This window comes from Magnolia sinica, chromosome 13 (assembly GCF_029962835.1).
Source record: "Magnolia sinica isolate HGM2019 chromosome 13, MsV1, whole genome shotgun sequence".
Lineage (NCBI taxonomy): Eukaryota > Viridiplantae > Streptophyta > Magnoliopsida > Magnoliales > Magnoliaceae > Magnolia > Magnolia sinica.
The window spans coordinates 37,554,664-37,581,127 of record NC_080585.1 but is presented as its reverse complement, the minus strand read 5'-3'; the positions used below and the strand labels follow the sequence as shown (position 1 = coordinate 37,581,127).

Sequence of the window (26,464 nt, the reverse complement as noted above, 5' to 3'; positions counted from 1 at the left end):
GTTTAGCATAACCTGCACGTAAACAACGTGTGTAAGCTTACTATGAAGCTTAGAGAGTGCGCGCGTGTGTGCTATACATGTGACAAGCATACAAATATCAGAGTAAGTGGAAATGATGGAGGGCTAACTAGCAAGTCCATAAATGCTATCAACCATACCCAGGCTATGTGATGCAAGGGCCTACATGGCCAAGTGTCATATGTTGAGGATACAATGCAACATATTAATTCTTCACTAGTCCACATATCATAATAGTTCACAACTAGATCATCACTGGCGTCCAACACACTTCTGTCACTAGTTGTTGCCCATTGCGCACAAGACCAAGCGAGTGCAAAAGACCTCACTATTCACCTTGTCAATGGTACATAGAAACCCACCTGGCTCGTCGATAGCGAACCCATTGACTCAACCTAGCATATAGCCCTCTGCACCCAGGCGTGTAATGTCAAACTCCCTTCCAACTGACCTTGACGCAGTGGGTGATGCGGCCTACCGCTATCCAACTATCATGCGCTCATGAATCCACTCGATCTAGACGTTGGAGCATGCTACTGATACCACAAGATTTAGGGACTTCCACCCAAGGACCCCTATGACGCCCTATAACCTCAATAGTTTCCGGTGTCCATAAAATCATCCGCCAACTACAACAAAACTGCATGACTACATTCTTGGTATCGCTAGGGAGTACATATAACGTGTCACATATAATGCATAATGCATGAATCACACTATCCAAGTCATGCATCTATCATACGCATAACACACGATCATGCAGGGGGACCCTATCTCGTACGAGTCCCCCAAGTAACTCAAGCCGAAAAGGTGTATGTTATGATTAATCATCATTCATAGCAGGCATATAAATGATGCGCATGGGCATATGAATGGGCTTGATGTCCATTATACTAAGCATATTATCGGTGTCGACCTATCAAGCTAGGTACCCTAGCATGTTATCAAACATATCATATGATAATCAACCTTAAATGGCCTGACATATAGAGAGTGGGACCCGATTTGTGGGCCCCTCTAGCAATGTAAAGGTCTACGTGGCATGGCCCACTTGAGACTAGAATTGGCCACACACTTGGGCCGTTACATGTAACATGATCTAGTAAAATGGATGATCAGTGAGGATTTAACATATACATTAAGGTGGAACCTACTTGGGATGGCTTAAACAAACACATGCACCATGGTGGTGTCCACAGCAGGCCCCACTGATAAGTTGGGTGGCAAGTGGCAACAAACATTACAATGGGCTCGTGGAAGTTTTCAATGTGGCATCTCTGGCCTACCTGATGAATGGACCAGATCTCTCTTTCTTTTTTTTTTTTTTTTTACACGCACACACACCCCAGTCCCCACGCATTCACGCTAGTGGAATTTCACCACCTATGTGATGCAGGACATGGAAAATTAAATATGATATGCAAATTTCAAGCTTAGATCCTACCAATTCAGAAACAATCACACAAATTCCACGTCCCACATGAAAATCTAAACATTCAATTAAAAAGGAGAATCTATGCCGGTCCAAGCTGACACAGGCTAGGACTGGACCAATAAAAACTATAAACCAAACGATGTCAAAGGGAAATAAAATCAACTACTCATGCATAAAAATCAGTCCCTAATCCAAGGGATTCCCTAATTTCAATTCAAGGAACCCTAAGGTGAAAAAATGGGCAAATCAATTAGGAATCATGTAATCTAGGGTTAGGATTCATGAAAAAACGGCTATGAGAGGATAAAAGAGGATAAAAACCTAAGCCAAAAGATGATCCTGCGTGTGGACAGTAACAATGGCCCAGACGGACGTGCGTGTGATCTCGGCCGCACGTGTGTGGGGCCCACTATTCAGAAAAAGGCTACCTTGGCCCTGGTCGGCCAGAGATGGACTTCAAAACCCCCAAATCTCAGCTCGATCCGATGTACGGTTTGTGCGTGGTGCTCCACCGAAGTTTCAGCTCACCTGCGGGCCGAAATCTGGAAACCTGCTGTAATGAAGAAACCTAATGCAACAAAAGGACAAATTCGAAATACGGATGGTGGGGGAAGATGGAAAAAAAGATGATGGAAGATGGGGGTGAATTGGGATCGATGTGGCTTCGCACCATGGTAGTTAGCCCTTCGAAAAGGGAGGGCTTCGCACCCACTTTTGAATTCTTCCACAACTCATGAAGAGAGCAGAAAAATAAAGCAGGAATTTTTTATTAACTTCAATGGATCAAAAGAACTACAGGGGGTGCCTATTTATAAAGAAAATCCTATACCCCAAAACTCGTACCATGTGCGCAACCTATTACTTGGCGATGAAGTAAACTAAAATAAAAACCAATCAGAGAAATCTAAAGCATTCACAATGTTCTAAATAATAACAATAAGCAAAACCTAAAATATGAAATCAATCCGACGAGTGGGCCACAATCATGAGATCCCATGATGGGCTTTTCTTAACTATCGGGCCCACTTTTCTGAACCAAAACTTGTCTTCTAGCTAGGAGGCCCTCCCTGGACGTCGTCATCAAGCTAAATCGATGGTGGGGTCCTCCTTCTGTGTACGTACGTGCATAGGGGTGGTGGTGTGCGGGCGTGCGTGTGCACGATGTCCTCATCAACTCTCTCCGGTTGCAAAGATTTCGCCACTGGAGTAATAAAACTCCTCAACCGCTCTAGGATGTCGGGATTAAGTCTCTGAAGCTCCTCCTCAGTGAGCCACGCACTGTCCGAAGCTAGGCGTGACTTCCATTTAACTAGGTATTTCTGAAATCCGCCATCCGACGTGGAAATTATCTCATGGTCCAGGATATCCTCTATTTCCTCTTTGGGTGTGTAAAGGCTAGGTATGGGAGGCAAAGGCTGGGATGAAAGGTCGGGAAGAGGCTATGCATCTAAGGGTAAGGTTGGGACATCAGGATGGGTGGGCGAAGGGCCGGACAAAGTATCAGTGGGTCCCTGAAAAGCAACTAGATCCTCCACATTGAATGTGGAACTAATTCCCATGGAAGGTGGAAGATCTACCTCATACGCATTGAGATCGTTTCGCTTTATAATTTTGAAGAGCTCAGCGTTACGTGCGTGTAACTTACGAACGGCCCCTGGAGGGTATCGCTCGGGCCTGATACAGACCATCACAGAGTCCCCCATATTAAACTCTTTGAAACGTCTATGTAGGTCTGCAGAAAATTTGTAATGCTCATTACTAGTAGTGATCTTTCGCCTGATTTCTCGATGCAATGAATGTATGTTATGCGCAAAAGACTCTGCAGACTCTGATGGCCTATGGGACAATGACATGGGGATAAGATCAATAGGTTTCCTAGGCTTATAACCAGTAACGACTTCAAAAAGACTTAAGACCTGTGGACCTATTGACAGAACTATTGTATACAAACTCGACTATGGGTAGTACGGCGTCCCATGTCCTGGTATGCTCCCCCACTAAACATCGAAGTAAACTCCCTAGGCTCCTATTAACCACCTCAGTCTGAGAGTGGTAGGCAGAAGAAAACTGGAGCCTAGTATTCATCATGTGCCATAGTGTCTTCCAAAAGTAACTCATGAATCTCACGTCACGGTCAGACACGATGGTTTTTGGTAACCCATGCAGTTTGACAACCTTACTAAAGAACAGCTTGGCAACATGAGAGGCGTCGAAGGTCTTAGAACAAGGAATGAAGTGGGCCATTTTAGAGAAACGGTCCACGACAACGAATATGGAGTCATGCTTTCGAATAGTCTTGGGAAGTCCAAGCATGAAGTCCATACTGATATCCTGCTAAGGGCTGAATGGGACTGGCAAAGGTGTATATAATCGTGTATTCTGTTTCCTCTGTTTTGTCAGTTGACAAGTATGGCATTGTCCTATAATTTTGGCCACGTCCCGCTTAAGGCTTGGCCAATGAAATCTATCCTCCACTAGGGCAATGGTCTTGTCACGACCGAAATGACCTGCAACCCCCCCAGAATGTAACTCCCAAACAAGAAAATCACGAAAGGAGGTGCGTGGTATGCACAAGCGGTCACTCCTAAACAAATATCTATCCAAAATCAAATACTCACTGTTAGCTCCTGACGAACTCTCTAATAAAGACATACACAACCCCAAAATCTGGACACTCAGAATACTCTTCTTTGATACGCTCAAGGCCCGTAACTTCAACGTTCATGGAGTTGAGTAATGCGACTCGACGACTTAACGCGTCGGCAGACTTATTCTCTACACCGGCCTTGTGCTTAAGCACAAAAGTGTACTCTTGAAGGAATTGAACCCACTTAGCGTGCCTGAGGCTTAATTTCTTTTGAGAGTTCAAGTATCTTAAGGCCTCATGATCTGAGAACAAGACGAATTCTTGCGGTAACAGGTAATGTCGCCAATGGCGTAGTGATTGCACTACCGCGTAGAATTCCCTGTCATAGGTGGAATATCTTTGCTTCGCCTCATTCAGTTTCTCACTAAAAAAGGCGACAGGGTGCCCTTCCTGGCTAAGTACTCCTCCTATGCCGACTCCGGACGCGTCACATGCGACTTCAAAAGTTTTTGAAAAATCTGGAAGTCGTGTGACTGGAGCTTCGGTCATCTTGACCTTTATCTCCTTGAAGGCCTTCGAGGCGGCCTTTGTCCATTGAAACTCTCCCTTTTTTATGCAATCCGTGATGGGGGCCACAATGGAACTGAAGCCTCGAATGAACCGCCTATAAAAAGTGGCTAAGTCATGAAAGCTGCGCACCTCATGAATATTGCAGGGTTCAGGCCAATTAACGATGGCCTTGACCTTCTCAGGATACGCCGATACGCCCTCAGCTGACACAATAAAACCTAAGAAGATCACACTACTAGACAAGAAGGCGCACTTCTTTAGGTTGGCGTACAACTTCTCGGCCCTAAGGATCCCACAAACCTGCCTCAAATGGTTGAGGTGTTGCTCCTTAGTCATGCTATAAATCAAGATATCATCAAAGTATACGACCAGGAACTTCTCCATGAAGGGTCTCAACACTTGGGTCATCACACGCATGAAAGTGCTTGGGACATTAGTTAACCCAAAAGGCATAACTAGCCACTCATATAGCTCATCCTTCGTCTTGAAGGCCGTCTTCCACTCATTACCAGGGTGTATATGGATTTAGTGATACCCACTTTTGAGGTCGATTTTTGAGAAGATAGTAACATTAGCTATCATATCTAGCATGTCATCAAGACGCGGTATGGGAAATCGATACTTGATTGTGATTTTGTTGATGGCCCTACTATCAACACACATCCTCCATGTGTCATCCTTCTTAGGTGTAAGAAGGGCGGGCACAGCACACGGACTCATGCTATCTCGAATGAAATCCTTCTCTAGGAGTTCATCAATCTGCCTCTTCAACTTAGCGTGCTCCTTCGGGTTCATTTTGTAATGTGGGAGGTTTGGTAGAGTTGCCCCAGGGATTAAATCAATGGAATGTTGTATATCCCTCATAGGGAGAAGCTCATTCGGTAAATCATCAGGAAAAATATCACGAAACTCATGTACTACCTGAATGGCCTCAGTGGGTAACTCTACGCTAGTCTCTGGTACACTCTCCCTAGCCACAAGGGCGTATATCATCGAGTCCGCCTCCGTCTCTCGCTTAAAGTCTTTGGCATTCAAAATATGGAGCGGTTTGGACTTGGACTTCGACTCCTTCACTTCTTTTGGGCCGCTCACACCACTCTGTGTGGTGAACTCTTTTCCAATTGTATTCTTGGGTGGCAGAGAATTTAGCTTGACCTTCTTGCCCTCAAACCAAAATGTATACACATTTGAACGATCAAATATGGTAACATCCCTGTCATAGAGCCACGGCCTACCCAGAATGACATGGCCCACATCCATAGGAACAACATCACACCAAATTGTGTCTTTATAAAATCCGAACTGAATAGGGACTAGACAGCGGTACGAGACTGGAATGGATGTTTCATCAACCCAGGAGACTCTATTGGGTTGAGGATGGGCTTCCAGCTTCAAGCCCAGACGACTCACAGTGCTAGTCTTTGCCACGTTGGCACAACTACCACTATCCACGATCATCTTACAGCTCTTTTCCCCACATTTTACATAAGTGTAGAAGATCGTGTTGCGGCGCCAGTCATCAGTGTTCTTGGCTTGAGCCAGGGCGCAACGCACAATTGCGAGGGTCACAGACTCTTGTGCTCCCTCTTCCTCATCACTAGGGGTTCCGACTGGCTCATATTCCTCTTCACTATCACTCTTTGGGGGCACTACTTCTGCTTGCCCGTCAATAAGGAACACTTTGGTGCCCTCTCTCGTGCCGCACTGGTAAGCAAAGTGACCAAACCCCTGACACCTAAAACACCTAGTGGCCCCACTTCCACGTGAACTAGACCCGACAATCTCTTTACCCTTATCATCCTTAGGTCTGGACTGAACATTAGGGGAAGGTTTGTTTTGGAATCCTGTATTAGGTCTAGCCCTAGAGGGGTTGGCCTTAGTACCGGATTCGCGAAAGTCAAACCGCCTTCCCACAGATGCTTTAAGGTATTGCTCGACATCTAACACTACTTGGTACAACTGTTCGATAGTGTCTATGCCTTTGGCGAGCAATTCTCTCCTAATGTCAGGACGGAGGCCCGTTTTAAAACGAGCAAGGGTGAGTACGAGGTCCTCATCAACCTCACAGCGGGTCGAGTACTCTTCGAATTTCTCAATATAGTCAGCAACACTCATGGAACCCTGTCGAAGAGACTGTCACTCCTCAATCAACCACATGCGATAAGAGAAAGGGAGGTACTTCTCTTTCAGCGTTTCTTTCATTTCTCCCCAATGGACTATTGGGAGTTCCCTCGCTCTTTCTTTTTTTTGCTCAACTGTCACCCAAAACCTCTTTGCTTGACCCACAAGCTTCATCTGGGCGAATCGGACTCGTCGAGCATCCGACAAATCATACCACTCAAAATAGTGGTCCATATCTGCCAACCAATCTAAAAAAGCTTTAGGGTCTAAGTGGCATCAAAAGTAGGGGCATCTACCCTAACTCCCTTGAGGAGTTGTGCATCTGGGTCGTATTGATCATGATGTCCCTCACGGGGTGGGTGCACAAGTACGCGCCCATGACCAGCTCCTTGGCCGCCTCCATTCCTTGGTCTAACCTCCTGACCAACTGCCTGAGATTGGGCATCCTCCCCAGTGGTGGGGTTTGCCCTAAAGGAGGCCTCTATTTCTTCAAGGTGTTTATCTATGTGTTGTTCCAAATGCTTATTCAATGACTCAACTTGCTGGGCTAACTTGGCCACTGTTTCTTGTAGTTGCTCCATGTTTAGTGTGGGGTGCAAACCGAAACCGCGACCCGTACGTGTGGGCATTCACTGACTTGCTCAACCTAAGGACCTGCTATGACAACTATATGCATCTAAAAACAAAATGACCCTACGAGACTCTATATGAAGGAGACTACACGGTGTTACTAAAATTCAGCTATATATGATGGACTAAATGCATGAAGGACTCAAACAAACTAAACCCTAAATATGTGGTGAATTCCCCTACAAAAACCCTAGGCTTTGATACCAAATTTGATGCAGGACATGGAAAATTAAATATGATATGCAAGATTTCAAGCTTAGATTACAATTCAGAAACAATCACACAAATTCCACGTCCCACATGAAAATCTAAACATTCAATTAAAAAGGGGAATCTATGTGGGTCCAAGCCGACATAGGCTAGGACTGGACCAATAAAAATTATAAACCAAACGATGTCAAAGGGAAATAAAATCAACTACTCATGCATTAAAATCAATCCCTAATCCAAGGAATTCCCTAATTTCAATTCAAGGAACCCTAAGGTGAAAAAAGGGGCAAATCAATTAGGGATCATGTAATCTAGGGTTAGGATTCATGAAAAAATGGCTATGAGAGGATAAAAGAGGATAAAAACCTGAGCCAAAAGATGATCCTGCGTGTGGACAACAACAATGGCCCAGACGGACGTGCGTGTGATTCTGGCCGCACATGTGTGGGGCCCACTATTCAGAAAAAGGCCACCTTGGCCCTGGTCGGCCAGGGATGGACTCCAAAACTCCCAAATCTCAGCTCGATCCGATGTACGGTTTGTGCGTGGTGCTCCGCCGAAGTTTCAGCTCGCCTGCGGGCCGAAATCTGGAAACCTGCTGTAATGAAGAAATCTGATGCAACAAAATGACAAATTCGAAGTACGGATGGTGGAGGAAGATGGAAAAAAAGATGATGGAAGATGGGGGTGAATTGGGATCAATGTGGCTTCGCACCACGGTAGTTAGCCCTTCGAAAAGGGAGGGCTTCACACCCACTTTTGAATTCTTCCACAAGAGAGTAGAAAAATAAAGCATGAATTTTTTATTAACTTCAATGAATCAAAAGAACTACAGGGGGTGCCTATTTATAGGGAAAATCCTATACCCCAAAACTCGCACCATGTGCACAACCTATTACTTGGCGATGAAGTAAACTAAAATAAAAACCAATCAGAGAAATCTAAAGTGTTCACAATGTTCTAAATAATAACAATAAGCAAAACCTAAAATATGAAATCAATCCGACGAGTGGGCCACAATCATGAGATCCCATGATGGGCTTTTCTTGACTATCGGGCCCACTTTTCTGAACCAAAACTTGTCTTCTAGCTAGGAGGCCCTCCCTGGACGTTGTCATCGAGCCAGATCGATGGTGGGGTCCTCCTTCTGCGTACGTACGTGCGTAGGGGTGGTGGTGTGCGGGCGTGCGTGTGCACGATGTCCTCATCACTATGGGTACTCGAACCCTTGACCAGGAGTTGAAACTCCTAAGAGTCTACCACCCGAGCAAGAGTAAGGACCCAAATGTGTGTGGACCAGATCTCGAGACAAGTTACCAGATGGATAGTATTAAAGTTTGAACCCCATGCATTGGACTGCATTAATCAACAATTTTGTGTTAGTATCTCTTTGGGAAAACTATTGCTATACAACAGAAATGGATTGGAGAAGTATTTCCATGGATTTGCAGTTTGATACCAAAGAACAGATTTCAGGATTTATAAAGTCCAAATTCCACGCAAATCCATGAAAATGTCGGAGTTCATAGATTTGCCAAATTCATATTTCCATTTCCCTGATCCGAAACAGGCCCTAAGAGAAGTTTTCCTTTTTTCCTCATGTGTTTTAGTCCAAGGAGACTCCAAACATGTGGTTATTTTGGATCTAGACCTGCCAGTTCTCTCCAACTTCTCTTTGTTTATCAATTTATGCATTCTTCTTGGCCAGTCATCGAATACTTCTTTACACAGCGTCAACCAATAGTATACAATAGTGCAAAAGGTTTTAACATCTCCAAAATGTCCTCCATGTCCCCCACCATGCACTGCAATAAACATTTTCTGCATAGAACCCTTGGGAATACATAAATGAGACTGTGGTCGTTACTTGCAAACAACGTTCAAGAATAGGCCAAAATTTATGGGTCTTTACGTGATTGGTTCTTGATCCCTTTGAACCAATGATCTGGCAATATCCTTAGCAATATACTTCGATGGCTAAGAGCACCTGCCATCAGATTTGAATTCAGTATTCGATATTTGAGAGAAACTTTGATACTCTAGCAGAGTGTGATGGATGATACACAGGCACTTAGAAAATACATAGAAATTACGCGTGGCATACAAGTAGTCAAATTAAACTGTCCAAATTATTCTACCCAATATAGATGTACCATGAACCAAAAATTAATCTTATTTGATTATCTGACTATCAGACTGGTGACTTTAATTGGACGTTTAAAAACAAAAAATATCCGACCGTCCTATTTCCACAAACAAGTTACCACCAATCAGAGGGTAGGATCATTGAACCAATCTGATGTTCAGATTGTCACTTGGCATCAGTGGGCTCTCTAGTGAGTTTAATTTGAGTTAATACATGTCATGTTTACAATTTCTGAGTGCCTGCATATCAAGCATCACACACAGCCTGAGTATTATAACTCTTGATATTTTCATTTCATTCAGTTGTCTCATGGATGTGATTAATTATTTTATATTTTTAGGAACTTTTGTTTGCTTTGACATTGATGTATAACTGCTTTGCAGATATGTGTCTTTCGACTTCCATCACTGTTGTAGAAATGCAAATTTTGACAACTTGAATCTTCTCTATGATCAAATTTCTGATGACATCAAGAAGCAAGGGTAATCGAATTGAATGAAGAATAATTTCCACATAAGCTGCTGTATAGTAATGCTTAAGTTGCTTTAAGATTTACCAGTGTACTGGTAACAGGTAATACTGTTTTTTAATTCATTTTTGTTTCAGTGGAGCAGATATTTTCTTATAAACTCAGAAAGAGAAATACTACTGGAGCAGAAGGGAGTTGTTAGAGTTAACTGCATTGACTGCCTGGACCGGACAAATGTTACCCAGGTTTTCTAAAATTCCATTTAGTGATTTACTATTAGTTATCCACAGTACCTTTTACTTTTTCATTTTAATTTCTGAGGGCCTATTTGGAAGTTCCCTGATTTGTGGTTGACTGGATTTGTTGCTTCTGAGAAAACCACTTGGAAAAAATGTGTTCTGAGCCATTTGCATCACACTACCACCACACCACCCAAAATGCAAGGCTGTTTGATTCTGCTTGGGAGGTGCTTCCAAAATAGACCTAATAAAATTTTTTTTTTTTTTTTTTTTTTCTTTTGTTTTTTTTTTCTGTGGTTAGGCCTAACTAGAGATTTTGAATCTTGTTCATTCCTGATGCATGTAAAAAAGACAGATCCTATTGCCAAAGTGGTTTGTATGGCCTGTTTATTGAATCCTAGAGTTTGATTTCAGGTCAAATCATTTAGGGCATGTTTGGATGGTGGTGGCTCCATATAGGAAAGCCCCTATCCATTTTGTTCTGGGTGGGAGAAGGAGCATATGGATTCTTCTTCTTCTTCTTCTTAGCCTTCCCAAGCCCACTTGATCACGTTTGCAGAATCTCCCTCAATAATTAGAGGATAGAGACCATGCTCAGTAGCAATTCTCGCTAGCAACATTGCAGCCACCTCGGCTAAATTAGAGTTCACGTGGCCTTCCCAAGTTCACTTGATCACTTTTGCTGAATCTCCCTCAATAATTAGAGGATAGAGACCATGCTCAGTAGCAATTCTCACTTGCAACATTGCAGCTGCCTCGGCTAAATTGGAGCTCACCACCCCCAAGGGGGCAGAGAATCAAAGATGGGAGAACCCTAGCAATCTGTAAAAATCCTCCCAATTCCTGCCAAATCCAGATTACCGAGATAGCTACCATCAATGTTTAGCTTGATGGTAGCAACATTGCAGCCACCTTGGCTAAATTGGAGCTCACCACACCCAAAGGGCCAGATAATCAAAGATGGGAGAACCCTTGCGATCTGTAAAAATCCCCCCAATTCCTGCCAAATCCGGATTACCGAGAGAGCTACCATCAATGTCTATCTTGAACCAGCCAACCAGAGGGGACCATCTTTCTTTTATTTTCCTGACACTCATACCTCATTTGCAGATCTCTATCCAGTTTGCGCTGATTAGTTGCTTTGAGATTCCACGGAATTTGTTGTCCATCTTGCACCATTCCAAAGTTATCCCCTGCACTTCTTCAAACACTTCCATCCAACTGCATGACTTACCCTGATTCTCTTGTCAGAGGATAGCTTGAGGAGCTAATTTCCATGGGATTACGCGCACCCAAGCAGCAAACAGATTTTTGATGCAGGACGTCAAAATTAAATATAATATGCAAGATTTCAAGCTTTAGATCACACTAATTTTAAAACAATCACAAAAAATTCCACATCCCACATAAAAGTCAAGCATTCAACAAGGGAAATTTATGCGGGTCCAACCCTACACATGTTAGGGCTAGATCAATTAAAAATTATAAACTAAACAATGCTCAAAGGAGAGTAAATTCATCCACACATGCAAAGAATTACTTCCCAATCCCTTGGATTCACATGTTTCAAATCGGGAAAACCTAGGGTTTGCAAAAGTGGAGTAGGACTTGGGATTTAGGATTATCTAGGGTTAGGGTTAGGGAAATAAGCCAAGAGAGGAGTGAAATAGAAGAGAGAAACAAGCCCAAGATGATCCACCCGTGTGGACAGCGGCACGGGCCTGACGCACGTGCATGAGATCTTGCCCGCACGTGTGTGGGGCCTACAAATCTGAAATCAATCAGCTAGGTGCTGGTCGGGCAAGGGAGGTCCACCTTCATGCCAAGTTTCACACCAATCGGATGTCTAGTTTGTGCACGGTACTCCGCCGAAGTTTTGGCCCTCCTGCAGGGCCAGATTCTGGAAATCTGTTGTAGGGGAAAGATTAGCTGCAAACATGGGTAGATTTGACGTGCGGATGGCTATAGGAGATGAGGAATATGGATGGTAGGAGATAATGGCAATTTGGGATGGATGTGGCTTCGCACCACAGTAGTTAGCCCTTCGAAAAATGGAGGGTTTCACACCCGACTAGGCTTCACAACTCAGAGAGGAGCAGGAAAACGCAGAAATTTTATTCAATCTTCAAATGAAAAAAAAAAAAAAAGACTACAAGGGATACTTATATAATAAAATCCTATGCGCCAAAACTTGCGCCATGTGCGCACCCTATTACTTGGAGACGAAGTAATAAAAAATAACAATTAATCAAAACAATCTAAACCGTCCATGATATTCCTAATAATAATAATAAGCAAAACTCAAAGTACTAGATCGTTTGGAATAGTGGGCCACGATCATGAGAACCCATGGTGGGACTCACATGACGATCGGGTCCACTCCAAGAAATCAAAACGTAGTCCACTAACTAGGGGTTCCTCCTTGGACGTCGTCATCAATCCAGATCGATGGTGGGGCCCTCCTTGTGTACGTGCGTACGCGGTGGGGGGGGCGTGCATGTACACGAGATGTCCCCATCAAGTTTCCACTGAGATCAGGAAAGCCCACTGAATACCAAACTGCTCAAGCAAGGCCACCCTGATTTTCCAAGCAAAGTTGTGTTAGAGTAGAAGGTGGACAGAATCTTCCTAATTGTAACACAACAGACATCGATTGGGGAAAGTAAAACCCCTTAGTTTTTAGAGGATCCAACATCAGGATTTTATTGCAGACAGCTGTACATATCAATACATTCATCTTTGAAGGGATGGCTGCTCTCCAAAATTGAAAGAACGACTGGAAGTGACTTGTTTCTTGACACCAGGATATCATAACAAGAGTGAACTGAAGAATCCCCTTCTGGTTCTCTCCCAGATCATGCCATCTTCTGTGACACTTGGACATACACCTTTTCCGGCTCCCACTAATTCAGTCAGCGAATGCAGCTCATCGTCCTGCAAGTTTCTATTGAATATGGTGACCATATAACTTTACCTGCTTCTCAATTGAAGAATGATGCACTCTTCCCCTTTTGAGTTGCAAGCCAGCAGAACAAAGGGGCAAACTTGCTAGCAAAAGGAATATTGCGATGCCATTTATCCTCCCAGAAATTGAGTCCATCTCCTTTCGTAACTCATTATCGAATACCATTGGAGGATAAAACTGCATACAAACAGGCTGTAAGATTTTATTTTATTTTCTTTTCAAACCAAATTAAGCCAAAAGCATGATTGCAAAGGCAAATGCAAAGCAAGCCAATTCAATTCAAATACAGTTTGTAATCAGACTTCTTCCAGTAAGAATTCCTCCATAATGTTAGTATTTCCCAAGTGATTAAATTACATTATCCATAATTTGGATAAGACAATCAAAGCATGAGGAGCTAGATGTAACCATTAGTGTATTCTCCTTGCTCAAATCTAGGACTCTTGTAAATATCCGCTCAGTTTCATCACAACTAGGTGGAGTTTCTTTAGGGGCCGTTTGGATGGAAGTAAATGGAGGGAATTGGGAGTAAATGGAGGTAAATGCATTTGAGGTGTGTTTGGATGGGAGTAAATGCATGTAAATGAATTGAAATGGAAGTAAATGAGCCTGTAAATGAAATCTTCTTTTTGAGAGAGGATTTGGACGTAAATGGAGTAAAATGGCCCTTTTGAGTTCCCTTAGAGAGTCGCTGGGGTAAACAAAGATGCCGCCACGCACATGTCCGCCGTATATGTGGCACGCTGATGATACTCCCAAAACAATTCAATTCTACATCACTAAAATCACACCAATAGAATGATCTAAACTGTCCAAAGGTTGACCATCTTAATGGATGGTTAAAAAACGTTGGCAAGTTGCTTGTTTGTGATCCTTACATTTGTGGCTTACCTGAGGTTCAAATTTCCTCTCATATGTACACCAATTTGGGTATTAAAGCTGATTTGGGATATCACATATGTACCTATGAATATATTGAAAAATTCCAATGCATTCCAATTCCTCCCATTTACTTCCATCCAAACAGGATTTTAAAAAAATAAATTTCAAATGCATTTCATTTACTCCCATCCAAACACAATTGAGAAGAAGCCATTTACTCTCAATTTATTAACCTCCAATTCCATTTCCCATTTACCTCCAATTACAAGCTACCAATCGAGCCCTTACACAGACAATAAATTGGAATCTTCTAAACAATTCTTACTTTAACACCATGGGTACCAGTTATTTTGATGCCAAGAAATCATTTCTTGGTAATGGTAACTACAGATTAGAGGATCTTGTACTAATGTGGGTCATGATTGTACTTAATGCAAGGGCACTTCTAATCACTGTCTCCTATCATCATATTTAAAAGAAAAAATAAATAAATAAATAACATGGCATTAGTAGAGTTAATTGACGTTCTTTTTCCTCGTATGCTTTCTAGTTTTCCTTTTCATGCGGTGAAAAAATAAAAATAAAAAATCCTTTGATATGACATTTTCTTGGTTTAAGAAAAGGAAATCAATCTCCTTTCCTTAGCAAGGGAGTAGAAACCTTCTTTCTTCTTTTTTTTTTCAAAAAGTCGATTGGTGATAGAGGAGGTTTTTCTCTAATTTGACATTTTAAGTGACAAAATTGGAGGTAAGAGAGGTTTTTCTTTGAAAATTGCAACCCAAACACTGGAAAAGGGAGAAGGGAAAGCACTTGCCTTCATCGTTTCTCTAGCAAACAAACAGGTGCAATTTATTTCCTTTCTTCCATGCTTATGTCTACTTTATGCTCGCTTACATCATCAACTATGTTTTACTTTTACTTTTCCATGTTTATGTCATCAACTAGATTGCTCTCGCAGTGGAAATCTAGTGGAAATCTAGAGAACTGATGGAAAAGTATTATCAGAGAATCATGAGAAGAAATGAAAAAGGGATGGAGAAGAAAGAGAAGGGACGAAGCTGTTGCCTAATTAGAGATTTACCTTAAAAAAATTAATACAAGATGTTCATGCCACACATTTTCCCTTGTTTATCAATGCTTTCAATTCCCCAAATACCCCTCACGATATCTACTCCCTCTCTAATATTACATCAAATTCCACTGATGCCCGTACTATATCCTAAAATGACAGTTCCTACTCTTAAGTTACTATCATGCTATTGCAACCTTGTTAAACGGCTACATGGTGCTAACTTGAGGGCCTATGAAACTGCAATGAGAAGAAGAAGACAGAAGGAAAAGAAAGATGAAAGAGAGAAACAAAGAGAGAGAGAGAGAGAGAGAGAGAGAGAGAGAGAGAGAGATGCTTAGGGTGTATTGAAACCCTAGCCCTCTATTCTTATTTATAATAGTAAAAACATGAATAGGCCTTCTTCCAATATTGACCTTTCAACGCCGCCCGCGCCCCCCCCCCCCCAATGAGGCCCAAGTGGCCCAACTTGGAACAAGGGCTAACATAATCAAACCTAAGAAATAAATAAATTCTTCTCTAACAAATCTCAATTAAGATCTATGTGTACTTTAAAAATTTATAATAGTAAAAACATGAATAGGCCTTATTCAAATATTGACCTTTCAACACCCCCCCTCAAGTTGGAGCATCCAAATGAGGCCCAAGTGGCCCAACTTGGAATGAGGGCTAACATAATCAAACCTAAGAAATAAATAAATTCTTCTCTAACAAATCTCAATTAAGATTTATGGCCCCCCCCCCCGCAAAAAAATAAATAAATAAAAATCATGTATGTTATATAAGCCATTCAAGGAGTGATATTTTTTACTCTTAAGGTGCATATGGATTATTGCATTCTGGACCTTAGGGTGAAGCATGTTACCCTGCTTTCGCAGAGTGATCTGGGTCGGAAATCACTAAACACACAACTGCAAAGGATGGAAGCATTTTCTCCAAGCGAGAGCATATCTTCACATCCTGATATTGACGAAAAGTTCAAGATATGTAAGTAATTTATCATAACTATATTGAATATGCAACCTGCATTGAGCTGATTTTAGACACCTTTAGTTACATCATATCCGTCAGTGAACTGAATCTAATTGTTGCTGTGGTAGTATGGGTTGAGCAAGGTGACGAGATAAGCCTAGAATATTCTGGTACGCATGCCCTGAAAGGAGACCTCGTCAGGTGACTTTCCACTTGTTTCTTGGTGCTTACATATAAATACATACTTTTCAGTGATACTACTGGTACATCTCCTTCTCTAAATATTTCCGGTTCTTCAATAACTGCAGATATGGAAGACAGACTGTATCGGGGCTGATTAAAGATGGGATGAGTGCTCTTTCACGGTATTATTTGAATAATTTTCACGATGGCATTCGACAGGTTTGCTTCAGATATGACTATTTTGTTGAGAAATCCTCCAGTGCTCCTAGTTGCATTGGTCCACTTCAACAGTCCAATACATCGATCTGAACACATTTCACGGGCTACCGAAAAAAAAAAAAAAAGTTTCACTGATGGGATGGTTCAGTAATCCCTGATTTGGCATTATTTTCTATGCCCATCCCTTTTCCATGGCATGGATGGAATGGCTATGATCACCTAACAGAAGTGATACTTTGGAATCATAAGCAGTCCATGATGAGGCCTAACAAATGGATGTATCGAATTCTTGATTGGACCTATCTTTGTGTAAACAATCTTGACCATCCATATTGAAGGGCATATGCATGGTAGCCCATGAAACATGTGTTGGACCTAGTAAACTGTCTCAATCAGTTTATATTTTCCTTCACATAATTATACTTACATCAATGCCTCCTTATTTTGAAGTGGGATTTATGCATTCTTGTACCTTTTGCTTTCCTTCAGGAGGAATTATTACATGATCCTCAGCCTGAGGATGTGCATCCTATCCTTGGGACTTGATTTTGTACAAATCAGCCCATGGTTGTGTGTTCCAAACTAATGATATGGACACCACTGTGGATGAGCGCTCCAAAGACCTCCCATATGGGACAAATCTAGCCCTTCCATTGGTGGGATGCAATTAGATGGTTAAGAAAAGAATACAGCAATGGTGGGGTTATACACACACACACACACACATCAGTCAGATGCACCATTCCATGGTGGTCCATGGGCTTAAAATTCAAGTCAATCCATGACTTGTGTGGGCCACACCACATACAACAGTTGAGAGGGATTACCCTACCATTAAAACATTCATAATTATTTATTGGGCCCACCGAGATGTGGTTCACAAATCCAGCCCATCCATTGTGTGTTTCCCACTTGGCTGAGGAGTCAGACCAAGTTTCAGCCACATCCAAAGCTCAGGTGGGCCCCACCAAGTGCTTTTATATGTTTTAGGCATGTCTTCACATGGGTTTAGATGGTATGGCCCACTTGAGTTCCATATACGGCTGAGTTTTGGGATATTTCATAACCTAAATGGGACCCATCAAATACACGGTGTTGATGTTCGGCAAACATCACAGTGAGGCCCACACAGCTCGACCTCATGGGAAGTTCCCATGAGGTCGACCTCATAGTACCATTTCCTATATATATATATATATATATATATATATATATATATATATATATATATATATATATATATATATATATATATGTTGAATTTGTCATCTTTTCAAAAGAAAAAGAAAAAAAGAATACATCAAGACATTCAGTGGAAAATAGGCTGAAGATTGATCGGCTAGGATCTTCCAACCTGGAGGACTCTTGGGGCATGACGCATCTGGTTGGTCCCAACATATCAATGGTCTGGACCGCCATACCATGGGCCCCATTATACAAACTCAGGGGCATGAGAATGCTGTATGATCATGTAAGGATTAAATCTGCCAAAACTACTCGGTCCTTGTTCACCCGCAAATTGTCTGATTCCAGGATGCAATGGATCTCATCAGTGGTCGCTATACTGCCAATAGAAATAGTCCTTCCCCATTCCAGCTGAATGGATTTGAATCATTTTCTGTGAGTAATACCATGATCTACTGTTGAAGAGCATTTAGTGGAGATTAAGTGTGGGCAATGGGCCTGGCACAGCCCCATAAGGCTAGAGCTTGGGCCATTCAACTTGGCCCAAGGGCTTGGCCTGGGCCAATGATGAATAGCCTAGCCTGGTCCAATTGTCAAGTGGGCTGCCGTTATATTGAAAGAATGGACGGTTAGAAACATTTGTGAGTGATTCCCATTCGACATAAATGTTTAATTTAAAAGCAATCTTGCCTGAAAAATTCCTTAGGGCCTGTTTGGATTATCAATTACAGCAATAATGTGTGGTAAATGAGTACTGATTATCATTACTACAGTAGTTGGAAGTAAAACAGGGTAATGGTAGTATGCAATATGCCTCTCACAGCTCCACCTCCAACATGTGAAGTACTTTCCCTGGTGAGATACACTTGGATGTAATTTCGTTAATGTGTTAAATTCACACCATCCATCCATTTTGCAGTGTCATTTCAGGGCATGTCCCCAAAAAATGAGGAAGATCCAAAGCTTAAGTGAACCACTCCACAAAACGCAATGGGGACAATGATGCCCACCATTAAAACCTTCTCAGGGCCCAGCAGGATATTTATTTGCCATCCAACTTGTTCATTAGGTCAAACAAACTTGGATGATGGGAAAACACAAATATCAGCTTGATCCAACACTGTTGTGGACCCCAAGAAGTTTTCAATGGCAGGCATTCAATCCCCACTGCTAGCTGTGGCCTGGTCCATTTCTGGCTTCGATCTGCTTCATCTTGTCTCATTCCATAAAATGATCATGCAAGATGGATGGCTGGTGTGGATATAACACATACATCATGGTGAGGCCCATAAAACTATGTCACGTCAACACACCTCTGCCCATCCATGTCCTGCGGTAATTCGGAAGGATTACCATGACTTGGCAGTTGGCAATATCAAATGTAAGATGTAATGATGTGAGTTTTACACCACATTACTATGGTACTCTGATCCAAACAGGCTCTTAGATTGGACCATTTTATGCCATTGATCATTTCACTCTTTCCCCAGGGCCAACCCTATCCTGGCCCTAACCGGGTCCATTGCTATCCCTACATAAGATCCTCTTTCTATTTCATTTAACTCTTATCACTTTCCATGGATTCCATTAATCTGGTCTTATATGTGCTGATTTTACCAACTGCAGTATCTCCCGGTCGCGTCAACTTTAATAATTGGGGGTCTTACACTAACAACATTCACATTTAACCAAGGTCTCAACGTCCTGGCACTGCATCTTCAAAATCTTTCAGCATTGCTTTTGTTTGTACTGTTTTCTAAGTAATTATGGAGAACTTAAATTTCTAGTTTGTATTTTGACAACAGCCGGGCGGCATGCACATCATTTCGTTTCTTCTGTGTTCTGGGCGGGTTTGACAGCTGGCGTAATGGCCTTGGTGAAAGCCAATGGGAGGCAGTTCTGTTCCAGGCCGCGGTTGTGTAGCCTTCTTTGAATTGCATTTTTTACTTGGAAATCTGTAAATTGGTTTTTGGAAGTGGCGAATGTTGTTACTGTGACATTGATTTGTATAAATGTTTGGAAAAAAAAATGTAAATTATTTGAATCCATTGGTGGGGCTCGAGGGTTAGAATAATAGGTGAGATGTCACACTACTGGTGGGGCAGCAACCAGACCAAGGAGCATCTATGGTGCACGCACTACAGCTGGCCCATGCTAAAGGAAAATCTTCAACCAAAATACTGACATGTCGCCTCTTGAAATGCAGCATTAGAAAGATGATCTTGTCTGTTGATTCTTATGCCATCAGATGCATGGTAAAGCAGGAATGGTTGAGATTTTATTTTTTATTTTTAATTAATTTGAGGGCTTGTTTGGGAGATTGGAACATATAAGGAGGGAGTACCATTTTCTTTGAAAGTTATTTTCCAAGAAAGCATTTGGAGAGGTAAAAAAGGGGTAGGGTTGGGGAACTTTCTTTAGGACTTTTTCTATGAAAACAGATTTTTGGAAAATGTGCTTCCATGGGCAATAAAATGGGTGGTCTAGATATCTAATCAAGGATATGGACCGTCCACCATGTGGTGCCACCTCTAGTTTCCCTTCCCTCTCAATAATCACTTTGATATGATGCTCCTTACTGTTCATTTAGTAGTCATATATATATATATATATATATATATATATATAGCGGAACGCTCACCTGCGAACTAGTTCGCACGGATTACCTATGAACTTTTTTGAGAACTCATCATATCTGATGAATCTCGAAAATCTGATCAGTCCACATGAAGCAGAACCTCATGAAACCTCTTGGTCCCAATTTTTACTTTGAACCAAAACTTCAGTGAGCCATAAAAATGCAAACAGTTTCTTCCCTTGATTTGAATTTCTCTTTGCTATGGCCCACCAGAATCTTAGATCAAGGTGAAAATTCACCCCCTAAGGTTTCATGGGATTCTGCATCCTATGGACCGTTCAGATTCGACACCCATGACACGTGTGCAAAGGTGCGCACGTGCGTATGTGCGTGAGCATGCCTATATATATATATATATATATATATATACACACACACACACACACACACACGGAAACGCTCACCTGCGAACCCGTTCGTACCTGGTACATACGAACTTTTTTGAGAACCCATCATACGTGATGTGGATCCAAAATCTGAACCGTTCATGTGAAGCAGCACCTCGTGAAACCCTCTAGGACCAAGTTTTACTTTGATCTAGAACTTTGATGGGCTATGAAAAATTAAAACAGTTTCCTCCCTTGATTTACATTTCTCTTTGCTATGGCCCACTAGAATTTTAGATTATGGTGAAAATTTCTCACGTGAGGTTTCATGGGATTCCGAATCAGATGGACCGTCCAGATTAGACACCCATGACACGTGTGCAAAGGTGCGCACGTGCGTAGGTGCGCAGGGGAGCATGACTCTATATATATATATATGAGGCATGCTCACCTTTGCACACGTGTCATGGGTGTCAAATCCGAACGGTCCATAAGATGCGGAATCCCATGAAACCTCAGGGGGTGAATTTTCACCCTGATCTAAGATTCTGGTGAGGCTGAAATTTAGGCTCATGAGGTTTCAAGATATGCCACATCACGTGGACCGTTTAGATTCACTGCCCATGACATGTGTGTAAAGTTGCACATGGTTGTTTACGTGAGAAAGTGCAGTGGAGCTTTGTGTAAAGTTACACATGCATTACGTGAGAAAGTTGCATATATATATATATATATATATATATATATATATATATATATATATATATATATATATATATATATATATATATATATAGGGAAAAGGTATTATCCGCTCGACCGTATTATACCTTCCATAAGGTTGAGTGTCTGCGGCACGTTATTGGTTGGATGGGAGATTATATAGGGAAACTAAAGAAGCAACCCTATTATTAAAATACCCTTCCACCTCTATCTCTCTCATGTTTATTTTCTGCAAAAAGCCTTGTGTTAGAAACTTAGGTGGGGCCTACAGTGATTTTTTTTTTTTTTGTGAAATCCACCCCGTCCATATATTTTTTTCATATCATTTTAGGACAAGAGGCCGAAAATGAGCCGGATCCAAGATTCAAATGAGCCGAAAATATGAGGATTGAACGTCCACAATTGAAATATTCATGGGGTAATATAAGTTTTAAATTAGGATAATATTTGTGTTTTAAGTTCATCTTCGTAGGAATATTGCTATGAACGGTATGGATGCAATTGAAACATCACTTTCGACCTAGAGAGGTTTCAACGGTAGGAATTTTCCTACCCACCTTTTCTTTTAGTGCGGCCCACTTGCGTCTTGGATCTAGCTCATTTTTAGCCCTATGTCCTAAAATGATCTCTAAAAAATGATGGACGGGGTAGATTTCTCACAAATACTAAAGTTGGCTCTTACGAAACACCATGCCACCTCGAGAATTTCTTAAGGATAGAAGTTCAATTCAGGTTGTTTCCATCCACTTTGTGCGCGGATTATACAACGACAGGTTGAGTAGCTAAACTGGCTACTGAAGTTACGTCGCCAAGTTCTGTAGCCCCACCATGATGTATGTTTTATATCTATACCTTCCATGCATTTGGAGATATCATTTTATGGCAACATGCAAAGAATGAGTTAAATCGAAAGATCCAGTAGGCCCAACACAGAAAACAGTGAGGATAGTGACACCTACCATTAAAAACTTCTAAAGGCCACAAAAGTTTTAGATCAAGCTGATATTTGTATTTTCTCTTATTTCATGTTTTTTTAAACTTTTGAACATGTTGGATTTCAAAAAAACATTATAGTGGGCGTTGGGATAGTTTCAACGGTGGGAATCACTCTCCCCACTGTTTTCTATAGTGGGGTCCATTACAGATTTTTATCTGCCTCATTCTTTGACTCATGCCCTGAAATAATATCTCAAAATGGATGGACGGTGTGGATACAACACATACATCATAGTGGGGCTCACAGAACTTGGTGACGTAACTTCAGTGGCAGACTCGCTACTCAACTTGTCAGTTTCTAATCCGCGTACAACCACTTAAACGCGGATTGTGTCCTACCCTGGGCATGTTCTGTGGGGCCAATGTGATGTAAGTGTTTTATCCACGCCGTTCAACGATTTTCTCAAAACAATTTAATATATGAACCAAAAAATGAGGCAGGTCCGAGGCTTAAGTGGACCATAAGGTAGGGATTGAACGTCTACCATTAAAAACTTCTTGCGAGCTAGAGAAGTTTCTGATCAAGTTTATATTTGTGTTTTCACTTCACTCACATCTACATGACCTTATGAATATGTTGAATGGTAAAGAAACATAACGCTGGCACTTAGAAAGGTTTCAACAGTGAGCGTCATTATCAGTGCAACCTCCTTCGTGGTGGTCCATTAGAGCTGTTGACTTTCCTCATTTTTAAGATAATAACTTAAAACGATCCTAGAAAATCTAAATCTTTTAACAGCGTGGATAAAACACTTACATTATGGCGGGTCCCACAAAGCCTTACTCAGATGGATTATTGTCTGTGCGGGGTAGGACACAATACGCATACTATTAAAAGTTGCATTGGACTGGCTGGACGCGGATTCTATGAACAGGTTATGTCACCAAGTTATCTGGGACCCACCATAAATGTATGTGTTATATCCATATTGTCCACTCAGGTGGAGATATCAATTTAAGGCATGAGACAAAGAATGAGCTAAATCCAAAGCTGGAATGTACCCACCATAGAAAACGGTGGATAGAGTGACGCCTACCATTAAAATTTTCTAAGGGCCACAAAAGTTTTCAATTAAGTTGAAATTTGTGTTTTCCCTTCTTTCATGAATGTATTAACTTATGAATAGGTTAGATCTCAGATAAACATCATAGTGGGCCTTAGTAAGGTTTCAACTACGGGTGCAAGACTTTTGCAGAAAATACGCGAGAGATAAAAATTTTACCATCCGGAAGAATAACATGCCGCCAGCACTCGACCTCATAACAGGTATAATACGGTCGAGCGTATAGTACCTTTTCCTATATATATATAAAGAGAGAGAGAGAGAGAGAGAGAGAGAGAGAGAGCCATGCTCCCCTGCGCACCTACGCACGTGCGCACCTTTGCACACGTGCCATGGTTGTCTAATCTGAACGGTCCATGTGATGCGGAATCTCATAAAACCTCATGTGACAAATTTTCACCCCAATCTAATATTCTGGTGGGCCATAGAAAAGAGAAATGCAAATCAAGGGAGGAAACTATTTTCATTTTTCATGGCCCATCAAAGTTTTAGATCAAAGTAAAACTTGGGCCCGGGGGGTTTCAGGAGGTGCTGCTTCACATGAACGGTTCAGATTTTAGATCCACATCACGTATGATGGGTTCTCAAAAAAGTTCGTATGTAGTACGTACGAACTAGTTCGTAGGTGAGCGTTTCCGTGTATATATATATATATGAACTCATCTAACGTGATATGAGTTTAAAATCTGAATGGTGCACATGATGTAGCATCTCATGAAATCCTTGGGGCTCAACTTTCACCTTGATCCAAAACTCTGCTCGGCTTTAACAAAAAGAGGCAAATCAAGAGAGGAAACAGTTTCTGTTTGCCATGGCCCACTAGAGTTTTGGATCACGATAAAAGTTTAGCCCTAGGGGTTTCATGGGGCGCTGCATTACGTGGATCATTCAGATTTTTGGGCTCACATCACGTGAGATGAGTTCTCACCACATGAGAACTGCAACCCATGCAAAGCTTTGCACATGTCAATTTGAATGGTCCACGTGATGTAGCACCTCATGAAACTCTTAGGGGGCATTTGGGGCATGGGTTTAAGTAGGATTTGGTGGAAGTGGGTTTCAAGATTCCACGGATCATTGTAAGGTGTGTTTGGGAATCACACAAGGTATGGGTTGTGAAGCCCTTCTTGGAATCAACGCCGGAGCAAGAGTTTCTATCACTATACTTTGGATTTCGTGTAGCAAGTGGTCGGTGCTATGTGGACCCCACCATGATATATATGTTTTATCAATGCTGTCCATCTATTTTGAAATATAATTTTTGGGCTTCATCCCAAAAATGCGGTAGATATAGATCTAAGGTGGACCACATCATGAGAAAACAGTAGTAATTGAATTACACCATTTTTAACCTCATAGGGCTAACTGTGCAGTCCACTTGAGATTTGGATCAAACTTATTTTTGGGCTCGTACCATAAAATGACATGGAAGAATGGGTGGACGGCACAGATTAAACACATACATCATGATGGGGCCCATAGAGCACCGACCGGTATTAGCAAGATGAGATGCCAATCCGTTTCCCAAACATGGAGTGGGATGGCCTCAATCCATGGGATTAGGAGACAATCCCTGACATAATGTGATCATTATGTTTTGGTAATTCCATCCCACTTAAAACGATTTAATCCCATGCTCCAAACACCCCCCTATGACCTAACTTTTAGGCTAATCGCTAATCCAAAGCTCCAACATGTTATAGCTAAGGGCAACAGTTTCCTCCCTTAATTTGCCTCTCCCTTTGCCATATGGCCCACCAAAGTTTTGGATCAGACTAAATTTTGTGTTATGGGGGTTTCATGGGGTGTTGCATCATGTGGACCATTCGATTTTGTGACATGCAAGCAATGTTTTAAATATCATTATCACGTAATGTATCGCACCCTTGGGATACGGATACATATCCGTTATCGCATGGGATATATCGGTTGTATCGCGTAATATATCGTTATTGTTGGAAAACATGGGAATATTGGAAAATTTGTTGAATTTTTTAATTAAATATCGGGGATTGTCCAAAAAGACATCAAAACACACTTTGAAATCAAAACATTACGAAAAGGAAAAAGTAAAAAAACACATAATCGGCTTTATATGAGGTCCTAATATATATGCTTTCCAATTGAATTGCACAAGTATATTCAAAGTCTATTCATATAAATTATAAACATAAGAAATGTATGGAAACACAAACAATACATTCAAAAGCAAAAGAAGAATCATTAGATCGGCTTACAAATATATTTAATTTTGTGTTTGGATATAAAGATTATAACTGATTTGCGAGAATTTGAGAAATTTTGATTTTTCTCAATTTTCCACAAATTGACCCATCTCCCTTAAATCTCGAAATCGAAATTCAAAATCCATAATTTTTTATGAAAAATATGAAGAATAAAAACTATGTAACCATTTGACAATGGTTAAACGTGATTTACAACAAAAACATGGATCAAAAATCGAAAATGATCATTGGATCGAATGGGTGGGATATATCAACATTACCCATTCATTTCGTATCGCACAGGTGGAATAAAAGATATATCGTAGGATATATCAGCTAATTTCTTTGATATTTAAAAAACTACATGTCAGTTCTCATGAGAATGAGGACTAGTTAATAGGTGAGCATTTTAATATATATATATATATATATATATATATATATATATATATATATATATATATATATATATATATATATATATATATATATATAAGGCTCTATGCGGTCAAGCTCATGGGAACTTCCCTTGAGGTCGAGTTGTGTGGACTCCACTATGATGCCTGTCGAACATCTACCCCATCAATCAGAT

The 26,464-nt window shown here is 41.3% G+C and overlaps 1 protein-coding gene and 1 long non-coding RNA gene across 7 annotated transcripts in view; both read left to right on the top strand.

Moving 5' to 3' along the window:
* Positions 1-20,226, top strand: part of LOC131223604 (phosphoinositide phosphatase SAC8) — a 93,670-nt gene extending 73,444 nt beyond the window's left edge. For 3 of the 6 annotated variants that reach the window (XM_058219046.1, XM_058219048.1, XM_058219044.1), the window contains 8 exons: positions 10,101-10,199; positions 10,332-10,431; positions 16,160-16,328; positions 16,442-16,514; positions 16,622-16,715; positions 18,249-18,335; positions 19,527-19,593; positions 19,706-20,226. In XM_058219046.1, the coding sequence (XP_058075029.1) occupies positions 10,101-10,199; positions 10,332-10,431; positions 16,160-16,328; positions 16,442-16,514; positions 16,622-16,715; positions 18,249-18,335; positions 19,527-19,593; positions 19,706-19,833 (817 nt within the window). In that variant the 3' untranslated portion in view covers positions 19,834-20,226. The remainder of the gene's footprint in view (positions 1-10,100; positions 10,200-10,331; positions 10,432-16,159; positions 16,329-16,441; positions 16,515-16,621; positions 16,716-18,248; positions 18,336-19,526; positions 19,594-19,705) is intronic. The other 3 variants (XR_009160578.1, XM_058219045.1, XM_058219047.1) reach the window with 3 other exon arrangements.
* On the top strand, positions 12,616-14,764 carry LOC131223607 (uncharacterized). Its single transcript, XR_009160580.1, has 2 exons — positions 12,616-13,886; positions 14,565-14,764. It is a non-coding gene; the product is annotated as an uncharacterized LOC131223607 (long non-coding RNA).
* Positions 20,227-26,464: the final 6,238 nt, after the last annotated feature.